Below are 21,126 nucleotides of genomic sequence, written 5' to 3' on the forward strand. Positions count from 1 at the left end.
CTCCAACCAATGTTTGCTTTTGTAGCAACAGTGTTCTGTCGGAGTTTAGAACCTCTGACGTCCCAGGAAGTAACTTTGCTGTAACTAAGCAGGGGGTTGGGCTTATCCAAAAGTTGAACTGACAAGTTTTGGAGTAAATAGACATTTTGAATTGAAGTGAATATTTTGTATTGTAATTTGGATTTCCAGAAGTTTGCCTCCTTGTAACACTGAATTCATCCTTTCCTAACCCAGTTGTGAACTGCACCCTGAGATTTGTGGGCGGCGTGGCTCAGGGTTAGAGCAACCGTCTAGCAACCCAAGGGTCGCTGGTTTGATCCTTGACCCCGGTGACCATGTCAAAGTGTCCATGAGCGAGATACTGAACCTGTAATTGCTCCTGCTGAGTAGGTTGGCGCCTTGCATGGCAGTCTTCACCGTATGGGTGAATGAGATGACGCTGTAAAGCGTTCTGAGTGCCGCTGAGGTAGAAAAGCGCAATATAAAATTGAGCAGTTGAGGTCCAGTATTGGACTAAAAAGAGTTGTTGCCATTGTAGGCAGGAAGACTCCATGATATTTTTCCACATCAGCCTGTGGTGAGTTTGTTCAGCTACTGGGGGAGCAAGTTCTTGTCAGAAATCACAAATAACATTCAAAGTATTTTCCCATTAAAGCAGAGTCCACTTCAGACATCTCACATTTATCGTGCATTATGAGTCTCTAGAGGGATATACAGAGGAACCTTTGTGAAAGTTTTAGCCTAGAAACAATCATTAGATGGAGCCTATTACAGATCCAATTCTATCTATACAGGGCAAATTGGGCACTAACACTGTAAAGTGTTAGGAACTTTATTATTGCATACTCTGACCTTATTCATGTTAAAGTAGTCAGAAAGTGCTGTTTCCTGTGCCTTATTTCCGGTGTTGTTGAAATATTGCTGTCCATGTGGAGGGAGCCAATGTAACACACACCCTCTCGACTTGTACCTTTTCTACTGATCTGGATAAGGCCCAGTTCATCAGGAAACCTTCAGGAATCAGATACTTGAATGTTATAAACACATGGCTCCAACATTCCAAATCTATTTGGTCCAAGGTTGTTGACAAAAGTAAATGATGATGATTACGAGATGGTCTTCTTTGTCAGTGTCCCTGTCAGGGAGGGCTGGCGTGTCGAAGATGAACGCTCACCCAATATTTTCGTTCGCTTCGTCAGCCTTACGCATGCAGTTTCCAGCAAGTTGATTCAAGGTGCTAAAACCTCTGTTCTCATCTTTTGTGTGATGTAACAAGAAACCAAAAACAAGCCTCAAGAAAGTCTTGATGCCAAGACGAAAGGGTGGTCTTGCTGCACTAGAGGTGAAGTACTATTATTTATCCTAAACTGCCAGACATCAAATCGCGTGAGGTGACAGAAACCATAATTTAATATGCATGTGGGAATGGCTGGCGGGGCAAATCTTTGCCAATCTCAACATTAAAATATCCTTGGCACCTTTGAGGTCTTATCCAAATCCCTCTGTAGAATTAAACAATCCAATGATTATTTTCTCATGTAAAGACACAAAAGTTACAAGACACAAAAAATTATGGGGACGTATCTCCCACCTCGTCTTCTTCGGCATGACCTTTTAATCTCTGCATGAAAAAAACCCTAAGTCACTGCAAGGCGGCAGAGTATCAACACAAAGTGCCGTCACTGACGGGAACATCATCCCATCTTGTAATTTAAAGGAGCAGGATCATTAAATGATGCATTATCATCAAATAAACTCCATAATTAAATCAAAACTTAATATAGAGATGCCGGTAGAGACGGAGAGGGATGTCGAAGAATTTAAAGAGGGTTCTTTCCACTGTGGTTGAAGTATTTTTATTACTTCCATCTAGCTTCCCTAATGTCTACTTCTGTCTTGTAGGCCCATACTTGAACCAGGAGGGGGGTTCCAAGATGGATCATTATGGGTCCCTGTTTTGTCTGTTCAAATCCTGCATGCCAAGTAAGCACTCCCCCCTGCTAAGTTGAGGGTTGTTTGTAAAGTTGATGTGGGTTTATGGGCCGTGTCAAACCCCTTTGAGCCTTCCGTAACTGCATAGCTAAACTACCAATAGCAGAATGGGACTGAAATAATCGGCCCTGGCACTTAAAAACCACTGAAGTCAATGTCAACACCAGTGAGGGTGACAGCGATAAAGAGAGAGAATTTTTCTCCAAGACAAAGTATCACTAAACAAATTGTGAATTCTGAGCCAATAACAATCACCAATATCAACAATCAATCAGATATTCATCCAAGGACTACAGGCATCTTTGAGAATTAATGGGTTTAGCATTTCTTCAATGTTACTTTGTCTCAAACACTGATGCTCTGATCAATCATCCGATCATTTATTACATGTGGCTGCTCTTTCTCTCTCTCACACACACAAACACACATGCACACACGCTTGTTCTGAGAGGAGGTCTTGGTAGGGGTAGAGGTTGGAAGCTGGTCGGGTATGATGTTTGGAGGTGGTTTTCATATGGTTCGGTCTCCCCATCTCTGTCCCTTTCATTCTTCTTCTGTCTTGCTCATTTCCCCCTTCGCTGTGCCTGGCTGTTAAAAGGAAGGTTTACATCACCGCTGTCTCTGATGTGCTTGCTCGTGGAGAATTGTTGGGTGTAAATATTAAAGAGTGAGTCTGAAGTCGTGAGACTTTACATTTGTAGAGTCAGTCATAACCTCGGTTGTGATTTGGCACGACAAATGAAGTTGACTTGACTTGACTTCATTGCTTTGCTTGTTGCTGAGGTATTAGAGTCTTGATGATGCTAGTATGTGATGTATGTATGTAATAGTTGCTGATATGATGGGTCTGTGTGCACCAGCTGTAGTCCTTGAAGTTGCATAGTTAGCAGAAGTTGAACCTGAATGTCAAAATGAATTTTTTTGACGATAGCTTATATGTCCATACTTTACACTTGATGTGCCCAGTGGCCAATATTTAGCAAAGCTGATGTTATCTGTGGATGGCACGGTGGTGCAGCGGTCAGCACTGTCACCCCACAGCAAGAGGGTTCAGGGTTTGAGCCTGGGATCTTTCTGTGTGAGTCTCCATGTTCTCCCTGTTCCTGTGTGGGTTCTCTCTGGTACTCCAGCTTCCTCCCACAGTCCAAAGACATCAAGAGGGGACGAGGCTGATTGATACTCTAAATTGACCGTAGGTGTGACTGTGAGTGTGAATGGTTGTCTGTCTCTATGTGTCGGTCCTGTGATGGACTGGTGACCCGTCCAGGGTGAACCCCGCCTCTCGCCCGTAGCTGCTGGGATAGGCTCCACCCCCCCACGACCCTTAACAGGATAAGCGTTATAGAAAATGGATGGATGGGTGCATGTTATCTGTACAAAGCCCATAAATTCACATAATGAGAAACACAACATGATGTCTTTATCACCAAAACATTTTAAAAACCCCATGAATTTTACATTTACCACATTTCTCACTATTAAAAAACAGATGATGAGCAAAGGCAAAGAGAGACAAGCAAAACTCAGCCATCAGACCAACATACTGTACATTCAAAAAATATTGGCAATACTAATGACACGCTGATATCACCATGCACTCCGATTGTCAATGATGTTACCTTGGCAAGGACAGCGTATTGGTATAGTGGGGGGAGGTATGTCAGGCACGCTTTATGGAATCCCCCCAACATTTATCACAGGGTGGTTCAGTTTGTTGTTGGCTTTTTTTCCCAGGTCATTGATGTTCGATGCAGGTAAAAAATTAAAAAAAAAACAACGAATTATTTGCTGATGTTGATTTGCTGGTGTATATGATTAAGTTGATGGTGGTCCGTGGTATAGAGGATGCAGTGTGTTTTGGCAGAATTTAGTTTGATTCTCCAGATGTTCGACTAGTTTTCTGTTTATATACGCATGTCTGAAGTTTTTCTGGCTGCTAGTTGGAGAGATTTGGCGCTGGATCATTAACAAAGATCCAGTGTGAACTGTGAGACTTTGGCAATGGCAGCTTGGAGGTGATAGATGTCAGATGTAAATGAGACAGAAGACTCAAAAAAGCACCCTGAGAAACCTACTGCTCGGGTGATGAAGGGTGGTGAGATGGAGGAAGAAAATTTGAATTGTTTTGTACATTTATTAAGGAAGTTTTAAGTGATGGATGAAGTGGGCCTTGACAGTTTGAGGTTGGAGGCCAGAAGTCTGTTCATTCAACAAAGTATAGCAGATACTTTGCTACAGAATAAAGCCAGGACTATTTGTTCTTGTTTCTAATGTTATAATACGGTTGAGCACACACGGCGTGTTCTGTCTGACTAATATGGTGACAGCTATTGTTTTCTAACAGTGAAAGTCCTGCCTTTTCTGGTTGTGTACAGTGGAAACAGAAAAGGCAGGATGTCAAACGTAAGTACTTGCTGCTGCCTGAAGTATTGAGTGATGGCCAACCGAAACAGAAGGGTATCTTTTGTCCATGGACTGCAATGTAGCTGAAATTATTGGAAAATTCCACAGTGAGCATCTCTCATATGAAGGACACTATGGATGTTGACTCTCCAGTCGTTATTCAGCATCACACGAGTGTCAAGAGCCTCAATTTCCAAGTTAGCGCTTGTATGTATATGCATGACCATGCTGAGGGATTGAAATGAACATTATTGTATGTTTTTGCTGGATTTTCTACTCGCATAACTGAAATATGGCATTCATTGATGTAACATGATGTAATCTGGTTGGTCCCCATAACAGCACAGAGTTCAGTACTCATTCCTTATGACACGGGGTGTTGGTGAGTGTGGCAGACAAGAGCTGTCCAAGGTCCTAAAGGCTCAAGCTCAGTAGCCACTTTATTAGGGACATCTATTCAATTGCTTGTTAACACAAATAGCTAATTATGCAATCACAGAGCAGCAACTCAATGCATTTAGGCATGTAGACATGGTCAAGACAAATTACTGAAGTTCACACTGAGCATCAGAATAGAGAAGAGAGGGGATTTAAGTGACTTTGTACATGGCACGGTTGCTGGTGCCAGACGGGCTGGACATGGGTATTTCAGAAACTGCTGATCTACTGGGATTTTCATGCACAACCATCTCTAGAGTTAATAAGAGTATGGTCCAACAAAGACAATCTATCCAGTTAGCAGCAGCTGTGTAGCCAAAAATTCCTTGTTGATGTTGGTGGTCAGAGGAGAATGAGCAGACTGGTTTTAGATTATAGAGAGGCAACAAAAACTCAAATATCTGCTCGTTATAACCGAGGTATGCAGAGTAATATCTCTGAATGCACAACATGCCATACCTTAAAGCAGCAGAAAACCACACCAGATGTTGCTGCTGTCAGCTGAGAACAGGAAACTGAGGTTACAATTAAAGCTGCAAGCAGCATTGTTAGGGCCTGAGCCCCCGCGCGGCCTTCGGCCGCGTCCTTGACACCGGCCCGAATCCAACGGTGTAATCGGCAAATCCCTAGGCCTTGTAGTTTAGGAGATACGAGCCTCAGTGCGGTGCACAGTGTGAGTGCACAGTTGAGAGCTGGCCCTTTAAGAACCCCTCCCTTCTCTGCTCGCTCTCTGCCATCTCTGTCAGAGCTGAGAGAAAGGAGGATTTTGGCAGTTTTACTGTGAAAAACAGTCATAACTCTGCATATGTTGGTCAAAAGTGAAATGTAAAGACACCAGTTTGTAGAGTTTTGTGTCAGGAATTCAATGGTGTGTTTTTTGAAGTTGTGAGTGTTTTAGTTTAGAAGCTACAAGTGTTTGTTTGAGAGAATGTACATGAGGGCGGAGAAGCTCCAATTGTGGTTTCCATGACTACAGTAAACAAATCTCTGCCATCTGTGCTAGAGTGGAGAGAACGGAGGATTAACAGAATTGTAGTGTGTAAAAGCTGAATACCTCGGCATACATTGGTCAGAAGTGACACATAATACCATATTTTTGTAGGGATTTTTGCCAGGAATACAGTGGTGTGTTTTTAAAAGCTGTGGGATGTATGGTGTAGACGTGAGAAGCATTTGTTTGACAGTATGTACCCTGAGAGGACGCGCTCTCCCCATTGACTTCCATTGTAAGCGTGAAATGTGTCTCCCCCACTTTGACGGCTTCTAAAATGGGAACCGAGCGCTTTTTTTTAAATATTAAATTTTTCGCCAGACCGGACGTGCGTGCCAAATTTCAGCGAATTTCATGCATGTTCAGGGGGTCAAATTAAGCGTTAAAGAGTTCGCGGAATAAAGAAAGAACAAGTGTGTCGAGCAAACATAATAGGGTCTTCGCCTGAAGTACCTTCTGGCTCAGGCCCTAATAAAAAAACGAAGCAATTTCAGATATAATTTTGCCACCATTGGTTTCAATGGCAGACCTCACCCCCCCCCCCCCCCCCCCGGACCCTCCTGTTATGTTTTTAGAGGCCTGCGATGTTCCTAAGTGTGTGTTTTTACTGCTTTTAGCCCTGACTTTGTGTTTCTCTGACTACGAAACATCATGGGGTCTTGGCCTGAAGTACCTTCTGGCTCAGGCCCTAATGATTGGGCCGAGGGAAATGGGAGGGTCAGACATGGAAACTGTTGTTTATAAAACTGTGTTTTAGAAGGAATTTCTACATCGCCAGTCAAACTGGAAGATACTAATAAATGAATTGTTATTTTTTTATTTTACAATTATTTACAATTACAAGAGCAAATGACAAATAAACAGATTAAAAAAAGATACCCACTGAGATAAAGAATCAAAAACACACACACACAAAAAAGACTCAAGAGAAGCCATTTCTAATGGACATGAAGTCATTTTGGGACAAAATAAAGAGAGGAAGCTTCCTTGGTGCTCTGAGGAAGAAAAAAAAGACCATTTCAATAAATGTAAGAAGATACAGGGGAAACAAGTCTCCATCCAGATGTAAGAGTGTGTGATGCTCAGTATACTGAAGACCATAAATGGCTGTTCCTCTGTTTCATGTGGAAAGAAAGAAATCTCCATATTCAGGACCTGTGCTTTGTCTAAATCCAGCCTGTGGACTCTCTCCAGGACCACACCATCTACCTGTCTGATGGGCTCCACCTCTCTGACAAGGGCAACCAGTTTGTGAGCCAGCACTTGTGGGGTCTGCTGGAGAGACGCGTAGCCCACCTGCCCTTCATCCTGCCTTACTGGGGGGACGTGGACACCAGCAGCCCTGAGACCAGCCTGCTCTGTGACCAGTGAGGAGGATGAGGACAATGTCTTTGTATGATGGACATGTTGCAGCAGAAATCACTCACCTGAAGTCTGGACTAAGAAGAAGGTTGGCCAGCGAGCTTCAGCGGTTCCATGGCGATGGTAGCTGACGCTGCTCTCACCTGCTCAAAAGCAGCTTATAATCAACAGAGGTTTAACAAATATTAAAGCGCAGCAGATTGACCATTATTTTGTCTGAAAGGTGGTGTCATTCTAACAAAAAATATCGATCGCACAAAGACACGGCAGGTGGAACCAAAGATCTCTAATTTGGACTCCTCAGACCAAAGCCCAGATCTCCACTGGTCTGATGTCCATTCCTTGTGTTTCTTGGCCCAAACGAATCTCTCCTGCTTGTTGCTTTTCCTTAGCAGTGGTTTCTTAGCAGCTGTTGGACCACAGAGGCCTGATCGGCTCAGTCTCCTCTGAGTCTCAGTGGGTGTCTAGATGTGTCTTCTACCAGAACCCTGGGTGGCTTTTATCTGAGCTCTAATCTGAGGTGCTGTTAACTTGAGATTCCTGAGCCTGGTGACTCGGGTGAACTGGTCCTCAGCAGCAGAGGAGACTCTTGGTCCTCCTTTCCTGGGGCGGTCCTCATGAGCCCGGTTCGTTGTAGCGCTTGATGGTTTTTGTGACTGCTCTTGGGGACACGTTCAAGCTTTTGTAATTTTCCAAACTGACTGACCTTCAGTTTTTTAACTAGAGATGGACTCTTGTTTTTCTTTACTTAGCTGAGATCGACATCCATCTGTCTGTCTACAGATAGATATAGATGTGTTTGTGTATAGATATCTAGATATTTATAGGTCGATATAAAGTATATATTCTTGAAGCTTCCACTTAATGATTTTGCATAGCATGTAGCAATGCAGCAGATTCATCACATGAAGGTAGTTTTAATGATGGCGGTCGTCTTAATAATCAGACAAACAAGAGAGCCATCATGAGCCACCTGCTTCATCTTACCTTCAGTCGGCCTTCTGGACAGAGTAGCAACCACACATAAAAGCAATAAAATCACCTTATTGGGATAGGAGAGGGTTAATTCTACTCTTTACTAGACCAAAAGAAAGGTAATAAAGGTAAACCTGTGTGTGTGTGTGTGTGTGTGTGTGTGTGTGTGTGTGTCTTTATTCATTATAACATAGGACAATAGGAAATTCACACTGCGAAAACAAATGCAACACAATAAGCAGAAGTTTTATTGTTTCAGTCTTTATTTGAACAACAGGAGATGTAGCCCAGCCCAGCACACAGAACAGGGGATTTTTTTCCTGGAGCCCATCTTCTCATGTCTGGAGGTCCGTGTTGGTCAGGGATGTCGGTGGAGATGCCATCAGGAGCTTCTTAGCAGGCTGTCCTCATGTCCTCCTGAATCCAGCCTGGGCCTGAGTGGAGAAGTTCTTCCCGGTGTCCTTTCACCACTCAGCCTCAGGGTCATAATCCGCGTCCTCCTTGGCAGTGGCAGCGAGGGTGTAAATTCGGCGCTGTAAACCTGTAGCCAGCTGCTCCACATCATAAGGAACACCAGATACTAGGAAGACCTTGACCTCCTGGTCCTCTGCGTCCATGGCAGTAATTCTTACTCTCTTAGTGCCGTCCTTGTCCACCTTCATCTGGGGCCAAAGGGTGGTGTTCAGCAGCACCCGCAGGCTGCCGTTGGCCCTGATCACCAGGCGGGACTGCTTTGTTCCACCTGTCCCCACCAGGTCATTTAGCCTCAGGGACCCTGGGCCTTTGTCCACCCACAACTGACCTGACTTATCGAAGACAAACAGTTTGCACTGCATCTGCAAAATGTTGTCTTCTGATTCCTCTCCAGTTTGAACAGCGACCTCTTCTAGAGTGCAGGACTTCTGGGCCGTTGACTCCATGAATGCTGCTGCAGACTCCAACAGAGAGGTTGTGGAAGCAGGGGCAGCTGGAACCTCTGTCTCAGCTTCACTGGAGGACTTGCAGTCTGTGAGACTCTGCCAGCCCCCAGATTTCGCCCAACCATCTGAGCTGCTTGTTGTCAGCTGGTTGTGTGCAGAGAGGTACTGCATGAAATAGTTTGTGCTCTCTGGAGGCACACTGTCATCCGTTGATTCCTCTGTTGATTTTACGACCATCTTGACTTTGTCTTCAATGCTCTGGCCGAATACAAAAGACACATTGGTCTCCGTCTCTTTTCGGCTTCCATCTGGGTCACCTCTTGGATGAAGGTCCTCAGCTGGGGCAGCTGGAACCTCTGTCTCAGCTTCACTGGAGGACTTGCAGTCTGTGAGACTCTGCCAGCCCCCAGATTTCGCCCAACCATCTGAGCTGCTTGTTGTCAGCTGGTTGTGTGCAGAGAGGTACTGCATGAAATAGTTTGTGCTCTCTGGAGGCACACTGTCATCCGTTGATTCCTCTGTTGATTTTACGTCCATCTTGACTCTGTCTTCAATGCTCTGGCCGAATACAAAAGACACATTGGTCTCTGTCTCTTTTCGGCTTCCATCTGGGTCACCTCTTGGATTAAGGTCCTCAGCTGAGGCAGCTGAAACCCCTGTCTCACCTTCACTGGAGGACTTCCAGTTGGTGAGACTCTGCCAGTCCCCAGACGTTGTCCAACAGGAACTGCTTCCATTAATTTCATTGGTGGCAGAGAGGTACTCCATGAAATAGTTGCTGCATGGCAAGCTGTCATCAGTGGACTCCTCTGTGCTGTGATCATCCAGCTTGGCTCGGTCTTTGATATTTTGACCGAACACAAACGACTGCTTGGTCTCCTCAACGCTTGGGGCTCCATCCTGGTCACCACTTGAGGAAGTTTGAGGCGCCATCTTGATAATTGAAGGGCGGACAACACTGCAGCCCTGCTCCATCCGTGTCTGACGGTTGCTTTGTGTGGCTGTGCGCTCGGTGTTGTCGCAGGAGGAAGTTCGAGGCGCCATCTTGATCACTGAAGGATGGACAACACCGCAGCCCTGCTCCGTCCCTGTCTTCACAAGGCCAGGACCCTCACTTGGAGCCTGGCAGACGCTTGGAGGCACTGACACACAATAAGGGAGAGGGGATGAAGAGTGCCTCGCTCTTTTGAGTGGAGGTGTGTGAGCGTCCTCGTCTGAGTCTTCTAACTCATCCCTCTTCCTTCTCCTGGCCAAAGTCCGACATTCAGTCCCCTCATGACACCAGTGAACGTCAGGCTCAGACGACTGGAAGTCACACCAGGGCAGGAAGAGCGAGGTCCTCGCTCTTTTTGCCGGGGGGTAAAATGTTCCCACGTCTTCTGAATCCTCAGAATCCTCTCTTGGTCTTTTTCTGACCACAGTTTGAACAAAGGTTCCCGTCTCCATGTCGCTGTCACACAGGTTCTGTCTTGGTTTGCAGAAATCCTGTTTTAAATGCTGCTTCGGTGTCTGATGACTCCGTGTGTTCATACGATCTCTGGTGGTGCCGAGTTTCTTTATATGTTTGTAAAATCACCCTTTAGATCACACAGATGACAGGTTAACATGAAACCACAGACATGGCAGAGATCTCAGACAGAACTCTGACACCAACTGAGCTCAGAACTCAGAATTTGGAGATCAGAGCCAGAGATGGAGGTCAGAACTTTGATGTCAAAGTCAGAGAGGCCCCAGTGTGGACACACACACACACACACACACACACACACACACACACACACACACACACACACACACACACACACACACACAAACATTATATTCCTGATTTCCTGAAAGATTCTGAAGAGCTCCAGGGACAAAGTTAACTATGGAATGTTTTAACAAACTTCAGCCATACCTGGACCTTCTCTGCTTGAGACAATGCTACACTTACCTGTCCTTTTAATGTTGCACAGCAGATTTGTCACTTTGAGTTATGTTTTTATATTCATTTGACAACAAAGCCCCTTAACTTGCAAAAATTGATGTTTCTCCGACTTTATCTTCTGCATCCCAATTATTTAAAAGGCCTCGCTGGAATAGAAGCAAATGCTAATATTTTCATGTGGTAGGGAACAAAAAGTTGTGATTAGAATCTCATCTATTTTTCCCTTGACCCTTCTTTGTAGTGCAGACACCTGAGCACGTGACACTGGATTGCACTCACGCTGTTCATCTACGTCGTATTTCCTGTTACAATAAAGGTGAGAACAAGCGTAAAAGGTTCAGATTTCACAATAAAGTTTATTTTCTAATTAATAGATGCATGTGAGTGATGCAAGCAAGAACATTTCTATGCATAGAATCATTAATAATCCACACATCCTTCATCTGACAGACAAACACAGGTGAGTCCTGGGTGGTAACGCTTCACGTCCACTCAGCAGACATCAGCATGTCACTCGTCGCAGTTAAAACACAGCAGGCAACAGCGGCGAGACGCGTGATTCAAGATGGCACACGCACAGCAAATCAAGAGGCAGGATGTTGGACAACCTGAAGGACCGGCTATCCACGTTCCCTTCTTGCTGCAGAAGAAATGACTTCAAAACCAGAGAAGGTTCAGTGGTTGTCATTACTGGGGGTCCAACTGAAGTATGTCAATCACGTATTTAGTACGACTGCTCCTCAAGAGCCTTTTGATGTCAGTCAGCTAATGGGAATCAGAGAGAAAAGATTCTCAGGAGCGACTGAATGACTTCAGTCCTGTTGGGCAGTGAAAGATGTCTCAGTCACTCAGTACATCTCAAAGAGATGGTTTATTTTTGATTGTTGTTCTTAATTAACAATCGAGCTATGATACCCGATTGGTTCTGCCTACAGAAAAATCCTCTGTATGATTAAATATGTGATGTACTTACTGCCTGTGTACTCCCGAGTACTCATGTATGAATCGTCCACATAAAAATGATGGATGCTTAAACACACCAGCCTGCATCTCCTCAACACGCCAATGATGAAACGGCACAGTCAAGGGGTTTCTAAAACAAGTCTCCAGGAACACGGACACTCCTTCCAAGTGCAGCTATGACACAAAGATCCAGGACACAACAATCATCATCAGTCTGTATTATACAGAAATGTTTCCTTCTACACAGATACACTTAATATCAATGGTAAATATTCATTTCTACAAATATTGGACCATTAAAGACAGTACTTGGTATATGAGGTTTTTAGTGGGTGAAGGAAAGCAAAATGGAAGCTTTTAACCTGACGCTCTGTTCTGAACCAGGATTGTAGCACTGTGTTGCCCTGACATGTATCTATACAACAGGCTGCCACTGGGGGACATTGTAATGGTTTGGGGCTCTGGTCCGAGACAAAGCTAGCAAGTGGGCCGGGACCCACCTGCCGAACTGAAAAAGGCTTGTCCACCAATGGCACATGAAAATATGACATCACATCTCAATTAACTGCAGCAACATGTAATCTGTTTCATCTACAGTGGTGATCAGGTCCTTGGACTGGTGTCCTCATCAGCTCTGTTACACACATGTGACCAGTGACACGGCTCTTAATAGAAAAATGCACATAATGCTGCGTGTGTGTGCATGTTCCCGAAAGCATTAGGGTGCTTGTGATGGTTGGAATTCAGCACTCTGTCTCTTTGGTGTCAAAGCATTCCTGCCTCTTGAGGGGCCGCCGGTCTCTGGCTTGCTGCGTCTGTTCGGTCAGATCCTCGTAGGAGGATCCCGTAGCCGTCGAGCAGGCTCCTCCGGTTGTGAAATCTTCCTGCTGGCCCTCCTCTCCCAGGTGAGAGCCGCTGCTGGTGTCCTCCTGGATGGTGGCCATCCGTAACCCCCCTGCGCTGTCCGGGGTAGGGACGTAGCTCGGCCCGGGGGCCGGGGTACTGCTGCTGCTGCTGCTGGCCCCGAGAGGAGCGCTTGACTCGCTCATCTGCTGCTGAGGAGTAGGGAGGAGGGCGCGGTCCGGCCGGCGGAGGAGGAGGGAAGCTGAGGATGCTTGACGATGCGCACGGACGCCGACTCGAGGTCCTTCAGCATTTCTTGATTCTGAGGAGGGACAAGAGGACGTTAAACACGGGACGATACAAGCTGTCCATCTTTGACTGAAGTGGGATCCATTCCATTTTTACTCCATTCTGATGCTTCTCCTGAGCTGCAGGCGAACCGAGCTGCTAAATATCCGAGTCGCTTGGCGAGTTGGTCGATGTGGGTCGAAATGTCAACACGACCCACAGAGTGCAGAAAAACCCGTGTTGACCCAAGTTTTTGGTGCAGTGTGAAAGGGGCAAAGTTGTCCTCTGCATACTTGATATGGGGAGCTAAGGCCCACCCTTAGCTTAGCACAATGAATGTTGGTGGATGGGAAGTGTTAGCATAGCTCCAATAAACGTCATCAATTACTTTGAAATACTTTTGGCTTTTATTAATATAAATAGGTTTGTAAAGAATTTCGGGCTAGAGAGATATTGTAATTGTGTAATCAGATACTTGGATACGACTGCTACTACCTTCATGACAAAACCAAGTCAAGTCAATTTTATTTGTATAGCACCAAATCACAACAAAAGTTATCTCATGACACTTTACAGGTAGAGCAGGTCCAGTACCACACTCCTTCAATCAATTTACACCCAACAACTCTCCATCAGCAAGCACGTCCTGCAACAGCGGCGACAAAAACCTTCTTAACAGGCAGGAACGTCGAGCAGATCCAGGCTCAATGGGGACGGCCTTCTGCTTTGACCGGTTGGGGGGAAAGAGAGCAGGAGAGCGGGGCAGAGACAAAGACAGATAATGGAGGAAGACAGATATGCAGAAGGAAAGAGTTGGACAGAGATAAAGAGAGAGAGAAGGGAAGAGACTGATGGACAGATGGGGACGTGAGCAGGTGGAGCTACGGGTGGCAGGTTGAGCCTCTTCAGGTCTGCAGCCTCCTCCAGCAGCACCCGGGATCTGGGAAGCAATTGAGTGATTCCTAATAATGTGACCGAGAGGAAGCAGATAAAGGGTGAAGAGGACTGGTCCAAGCACAGAGCCTTGTGGAACACCATAAGTGACTGCAGTGGTTTACGAGGGTTTATCATTAGCAAGTACGAACTGAGATCAACCTAGTAAATATGACCTGAACCAGTTTAGTGCAGTTCCTGTAATGCCAATGTCATGTTCCAGTCTCTGTAGAAGGATATGGTGGTCAATGGTATCAAAAGCTGCACTAAGATCTAATAGGACCAGCACAGAGACCAGTCCCTCATCTGATGCTAGTAGGAGGTCATTGGTAACTCTGACTAGTGCTGTTTCTGTGCTATGATGAACCCCGAAACCTGACTGGAAACCCTCTAATAGGCTGTTGCTGTGGAGAAGTCACAGCTGTTTTGCAACTGCTTTCTCCAGAATTTTGGAGAGAAAAGGAAGATTTGATGTTGGTCTGTAGTTGGCCAAAACTTCTGGATCCAGGGTTGCTTTTTTGAGAAGGGGTCTAAGTTCTGCAACTTTAAAGGACTGTGGGGCGTAACCAGTTAACAGTGACACATTGATCATGTCTAAGACAGAGGAGCTAACGAGGGATTAGCTTAGTTAGGCTTAGTTGGGATGGGGTCTAGAGGACAGGTGGATGGTTGAGAGGAGGAAATGATTGAACTGAGCTCATGAAGGCTCACAGTAGAAAAACTGTCAAAGTGTACATCTGGTCCTCCAGCAGCCTCTAAGGCTTCTGAGGTTGTAGGTGCCATGTTGTCAGCTGATGGCAGGAGGAGGTGAATTTTCTCTCTAATAAGGACAATTTTGTCATTAAAGAAATCCATGAAATCTTTGCTGCCCAGGGAAACAGGAATGCTTGGTTCAGTGGAGCTGTGGCTCTCTGTCAGTCTGGCTACAATCCTGAAGAGGAACCTGGGGTTGTTTTTGTGTTCCTCTATTAGTGTCGAGTAGTAGGCTGCTCTCGCTATACAAAGGGCTTTCTTATAACTTTTAAGGCTGTCTTGCCAGATTATATGACACTCCTCCAGTTTGGAGGAGCGCCATATTCTCTCTAACTTCTGGGGTTTTTGTTTCAGCTGTCTGGTTTCTGAATTGTCCCAAGGTGCTTGTTTCCTTGGATTCATAGATTTCTTTTTTAGTGGGGCAATTGAGTCCAAAGTTGTTCTTAAGGTGCCTGCTGCACCTTAAGAACGGTGTAGTCAATCAGTGTTCATTCAGAAGTGATTAATTGATGGTCTGATAAAAAGCGCCTTCTGTGGAAATACAACTAGATGTTCAGCTTCAATTCCATAAGTCAGGACGAGGTGGAGGGTGTGGTTGTGACGGTGAGTGGGTTCATGAACAGACTGACAGAAACCAGTTGAGTCTAGAAGAGAGAGAGAAATGCAGGAGTTATCAACATCCTCATGAATACTGAAGTCACCTACAATAATGACTTAATCTGATTTGAGGACTAAACTGGATATAAACGCTTGAGAATTCAGAGTGAGGACCAGGAGGGCGGTACACTACAATAAATAAGGGGCTGGACGAGACAAACCAAGAATCAGGCTTTCAAATGAATTGAAACTTATTTGGGGTTTGGGATTTATGACTAAACGTCTGTCAAAAATGGCAGCAGCTCCACCTCCTCTTACCAGTGCAGTGATTTTGTGCAGCGCCTCTAAATGTCCACCTACTAAACAGAATCATTGATTTTGTTGAGAGGATGAGGATGATGGCTGCTGCACAGACAAAACCCTGAAGCGGATGTATTTGATGAGGCATGACAGAGGTACGCTAACACTTACCATCCACTACCATTCAGATGTGCTAAGCTAACTAGCGGTCAGCTGGTATGAATGTGCTCACCCAAAAAATAGTGTGTGCGTGTTACTTGTGTTAAAAGTGTCATGGTGCGACGTTATAACTGATCATTCCTTTTGATGTTCCTGTTGTGTAGATAAGAACCCTCAGCAGCATGTTCCTCTGCAGGAGTACTCCGAGAACCTGAAGGAGATCACCAGGCTTCTGGCTTCTGCCGGAGTATCGGCAGATAAAATCATCTTCATCACCCCTCCTCCTCTCCACGAGCCAGCCTGGGAGAAGGAGTGCGTTCTGAAAGGTTGAGCATGTTCCGTCCTTGTTGGCTCACACATCAACCTGCAGAGATAATTAGAGCTTGTGTACGTGTCTCCCAGGGAGTCCTCTGAATCACCACAACGCCGTAGCGGGACAGTACGCTCAGGCGGCAGGTCAGTGTGGTGCAGACGTCCTGGACCTGTGGACGCTCATGCAGAAGGATGGACAGGTGGGCTGCGAGAAGGGACAGAAGAGCCGAAGAACAGACGGGACAGAAACACTTTGCGCGCCTCTGATGAATTCACTCTGATTGAACGCTTGATTTTAGTCAGCAAGTCAGCTTCCTGTGTGCAGAAAAGATGAATGAGCTCCAGTAACTTCTTTGAATGAAACTTCTGGTTTTGTTTTTGATTCTTCAAGGAAACATCGGTGAATAAATGAACCAATCAGCTGATAAAATTAAAGCTACAAGCAGCGTTGTTAGGGCCTGAGCCCCCGCGCGGCCTGCGGCCACGTCCTTGACACCGGCCCGAATCCAACGGTGTCCAAGAGTTCGCGGAATAAAGAAAGAACAAGTGTGTCGAGCAAACATAATAGGGTCTTCGCCTGAACACCTTCAGGCTGAGGCCCTAATTAAGCGCAGGCTGTAAAAAACTTGACAACAGGATATTGGAAAAGTGGCAGCACGGTGGTGCAGTGGTCAGCACTGTTGCCTCACAGCAAGAAGGTTCTGGGTTTGAGTCCGGGCTCAGGCACGGGACCTTTCTGTGTGAGTCTCCATGTTCTCCCTGTTCCTGTGTGGGTTCTCTCTGGTACTCCAGCTTCCTCCACAGTCCAAAGACATCAAGAGAGGACGAGGCTGATTGATACTCTAAATTGACTGTAGGTGTGACTGTGAGTGTGAATGGTTGTCTGTCTCTCTGTGTTGGCCCTGTGATGGACTGGTGACCTGTCCAGGGTGAACCCCACCTCTTGCCCATAGCCACTGGGATAGGCTCCAGCCCCCTAACACCCCTTAACAGGAATAAGCAGAAGACAATAGATGGATGGATGGATGGATATTGGAAAAGCATCGTGAGGTCTGAGCCTTGATTTCAGCTGTGACATTCAGATGGGGGGGGGGGGGCAGAATTTGCCGTGAACAACATGAAATCCTGGATCCATCCTACCTGGTATCAACAGTCTAGGCTGGTGGTGGTGCTGTGATGGTGTGAGGGATATTTTCTTGGCACATTGGGCCCCTGACACACCTTGGGCCTCTTAGTCCCAATTGAACATCATTCAAAGACCACGGCCTACCGAAGTATTGTCACTTACCATGTCCATTTCTTTATGACCATGGTGTACCCATCTTCTGATGGCTATATCCAGCAGGATAATGCAACACGTCATAAAACTCAAATAATCTTAAACTGGTTTCTTGAACATGACAATGAGTTCTCTGTACTCCAATGGCCTCCAAAGTCACCAGATTGGCATCATGGATGTGAGGCTGACCAAGCAGCAGCAACTGCATGATGCTGTCACGCCAATACGGATCAAAATCTCTGAGGAATGTTTCCAACACATTGTTCAAAGTATGCCATGAAGAATTAAGGCAGTTCTGAAGGCAAAAGGGCGTCCAAGCCGGTACTAGCAACGTGTACCTAATATAGTGAGCAATGTACCTAACCACTACACTTGGTAACAGCTGCTCTTCCAGCCAAAATACATACAGCAGGGAAAATATAGGAATAACAAACATCATAAAAATATTAATAATGTTTACACCACAGCAAAAAAAAATGCATTCAAAAATACTAAAAGTAACAGAGCATTTTTAAACAGCTGCAAAAACACACTCTACTGGGATTTTCATGCACAACCATCTCTAGAGTTAATAAGAGTATGGTCCAACAAAGACAAACTATCCAGTTAGCAGCAGCTGTGTAGCCAAAAATTCCTTGTTGATGTTGGTGGTCAGAGAAGAATGAGCAGACTGGTTTTAGATTATAGAGAGGCAACAAAAACTCAAATATCTGCTCGTTATAACCGAGGTATGCAGAGTAATATCTCTGAATGCACAACATGCCATACCTTAAAGCAGCAGAAAACCACACCAGATGTTGCTGCTGTCAGCTGAGGACAGGAAACTGAGGTTACAATTAAAGCTGCAAGCAGCATTGTTAGGGCCTGCGGCCGCGTCCTTGACACCGGCCCGAATCCAACGGTGTAATCGGCAAATTCCTAGGCCTTGTAGTTTAGGAGATACGAGCCTCAGTGCGCTGCACAGTGTGAGTGCAGAGTTGAGAGCTGGCCCTTTAAGAGCCCCTCCCTTCTCTGCTCGCTCTCTGCCATCTCTGTCAGAGTGGAGAGAGAGGAGGATTTTGGCAGTTTTACTGTGAAAAACAGTCATAACTCTGCATATGTTGGTCAAAAGTGAAATGTAAAGACACCAGTTTGTAGAGTTTTGTGTCAGGAATTCAATGGTGTGTTTTTTGAAGTTGTGAGTGTTTTAGTTTAGAAGCTACAAGTGTTTGTTTGAGAGAATGTACATGAGGGCGGAGAAGCGCCAATTGTGGTTTCCATGACTACAGTAAACAAATCTCTGCCATCTGTGCTAGAGTGGAGAGAAGGAGGATTAACAGAATTGTAGTGTGTAAAAGCTGAATACCTCGGCATACGTTGGTCAAAAGTGACACATAATACCATATTTTTGTAGGGATTTTTGCCAGGAATACAGTGGTGTGTTTTTAAAAGCTGTGGGATGTATGGTGTAGATGTGAGAAGCATTTGTTTGACAGTATGTACCCTGAGAGGACGCGCTCTCCCCATTGACTTCCATTGTAAGCGTGAAATGTGTCTCCCCCACTTTGAGGGCTTCTAAAATGGGAACCGAGCGCTTTTTTTAAATATTAAATTTTTCGCCAGACCGGACGTGCGTGCCAAATTTCAGCGAATTTCATGCATGTTCAGGGGGTCAAATTAAGCGTTAAAGAATTCGCGGAATAAAGAAAGAACAAGTGTGTCGAGCAAACATAATAGGGTCTTCGCCTGAAGTACCTTCTGGCTCAGGCCCTAATAAAAAAACGAAGCAATTTCAGATATAATTTTGCCACCATTGGTTTCAATGGCAGACCTCACCCCCCCCCCCCCCCCCCCGGACCCTCCTGTTATGTTTTTAGAGGCCTGCGATGTTCCTAAGTGTGTGTTTTTACTGCTTTTAGCCCTGACTTTGTGTTTCTCTGACTACGAAACATCATGGGGTCTTGGCCTGAAGTACCTTCTGGCTCAGGCCCTAATGACTGGGCCGAGGGAAATGGGAGGGTCAGACATGGAAACTGTTGTTTATAAAACTGTGTTTTAGAAGGAATTTCTACATCGCCAGTCAAACTGGAAGATATTAATAAATGAATTGTTATTTTTTTATTTTACAGTTATTTACAATTACAAGAGCAAATGACAAATAAACAGATTAAAAAAAGATACCCACTGAGATAAAGAATCAAAAACACACACACACAAAAAAGACTCAAGAGAAGCCATTTCTAATGGACATGAAGTCATTTTGGGACAAAATAAAGAGAGGAAGCTTCCTTGGTGCTCTGAGGAAGAAAAAAAAGACCATTTCAATAAATGTAAGAAGATACAGGGGAAACAAGTCTCCATCCAGATGTAAGAGTGTGTGATGCTCAGTATACTGAAGACCATAAATGGCTGTTCCTCTGTTTCATGTGGAAAGAAAGAAATCTCCATATTCAGGACCTGTGCTTTGTCTAAATCCAGCCTGTGGACTCTCTCCAGGACCACACCATCTACCTGTCTGACGGGCTCCACCTCTCTGACAAGGGCAACCAGTTTGTGAGCCAGCACTTGTGGGGTCTGCTGGAGAGACGCATAGCCCACCTGCCCTTCATCCTGCCTTACTGGGGGGACGTGGACACCAGCAGCCCTGAGACCAGCCTGCTCTGTGACCAGTGAGGAGGATGAGGACAATGTCTTTGTATGATGGACATGTTGCAGCAGAAATCACTCACCTGAAGTCTGGACTAAGAAGAAGGTTGGCCAGCGAGCTTCAGCGGTTCCATGGCGATGGTAGCTGACGCTGCTCTCACCTGCTCAAAAGCAGCTTATAATCAACAGAGGTTTAACAAATATTAAAGCGCAGCAGATTGACCATTATTTTGTCTGAAAGGTGGTGTCATTCTAACAAAAAATATCGATCGCACAAAGACACGGCAGGTGGAACCAAAGATCTCTAATTTGGACTCCTCAGACCAAAGCCCAGATCTCCACTGGTCTGATGTCCATTCCTTGTGTTTCTTGGCCCAAACGAATCTCTCCTGCTTGTTGCTTTTCCTTAGCAGTGGTTTCTTAGCAGCTGTTGGACCACAGAGGCCTGATCGGCTCAGTCTCCTCTGAGTCTCAGTGGGTGTCTAGACGTGTCTTCTACCAGAACCCTGGGTGGCTTTTATCTGAGCTCTAATCTGAGGTGCTGTTAACTTGAGATTCCTGAGCCTGGTGACTCGGGTGAACTGGTCCTCAGCAGCAGAGGAGACTCTTGGTCCTCCTTTCCTGGGGCGGTCCTCATGAGCCCGGTTCGTTGTAGCGCTTGATGGTTTTTGTGACTGCTCTTGGGGACACGTTCAAGCTTTTGTAATTTTCCAAACTGACTGACCTTCAGTTTTTTAACTAGAGATGGACTCTTGTTTTTCTTAGCTGAGATCGACATCCATCTGTCCGTCTATAGAAAGATATAGATGTGTTTGTGTATAGATATCTAGATATTTATAGGTCGATATAAAGTATATATTCTTGAAGCTTCCACTTAATGATTTTGCATAGCATGTAGCAATGCAGCAGATTCATCACATGAAGGTAGTTTTAATGATGGCGGTCGTCTTAATAATCAGACAAACAAGAGAGCCATCATGAGCCACCTGCTTCATCTTACCTTCAGTAGGCCTTCTGGACAGAGTAGCAACCACACATAAAAGCAATAAAATCACCTTATTGG

At 45.3% G+C, this 21,126-nt stretch overlaps 1 protein-coding gene across 1 annotated transcript; it reads left to right on the forward strand.

Annotated features, from left to right (window-relative positions):
* The first annotated feature begins 6,910 nt into the window (after positions 1–6,910).
* LOC147241851 (isoamyl acetate-hydrolyzing esterase 1 homolog) lies at positions 6,911–20,573 on the forward strand. Its single transcript, XM_086191482.1, has 4 exons — positions 6,911–7,309; positions 16,012–16,173; positions 16,250–16,359; positions 19,914–20,573. Exons 1-4 carry the CDS (start codon positions 7,201–7,203, stop codon positions 20,088–20,090), a joined length of 558 nt encoding a protein of 185 aa, XP_086047608.1. The 5' UTR covers positions 6,911–7,200; the 3' UTR covers positions 20,091–20,573.
* The last annotated feature ends 553 nt before the right edge of the window (positions 20,574–21,126 follow it).

The sequence above is a fragment of the Aulostomus chinensis genome, chromosome 21, assembly GCF_037954235.1.
Source record: "Aulostomus chinensis isolate RoL2024-O1b breed Wild chromosome 21, RoL_Achi_v1.0, whole genome shotgun sequence".
Taxonomy (NCBI): Eukaryota; Metazoa; Chordata; class Actinopteri; order Syngnathiformes; family Aulostomidae; genus Aulostomus; species Aulostomus chinensis.

What these genes read in the sequence shown, in the direction of transcription:
- LOC147241851 (XM_086191482.1), top strand. Translation starts at nt 7,201, where the DNA reads ATGAGGACAATGTCTTTGTATGATGGACATGTTGCAGCAGAAATCACT. An exon ending in GAAGGAGTGCGTTCTGAAAG is followed by an intron (nt 16,174 to 16,249) that starts GTTGAGCATGTT and finishes CGTGTCTCCCAG; the next exon opens with GGAGTCCTCTGAATCACCAC. An exon ending in TCATGCAGAAGGATGGACAG is followed by an intron (nt 16,360 to 19,913) that starts GTGGGCTGCGAG and finishes GACTCTCTCCAG; the next exon opens with GACCACACCATCTACCTGTC.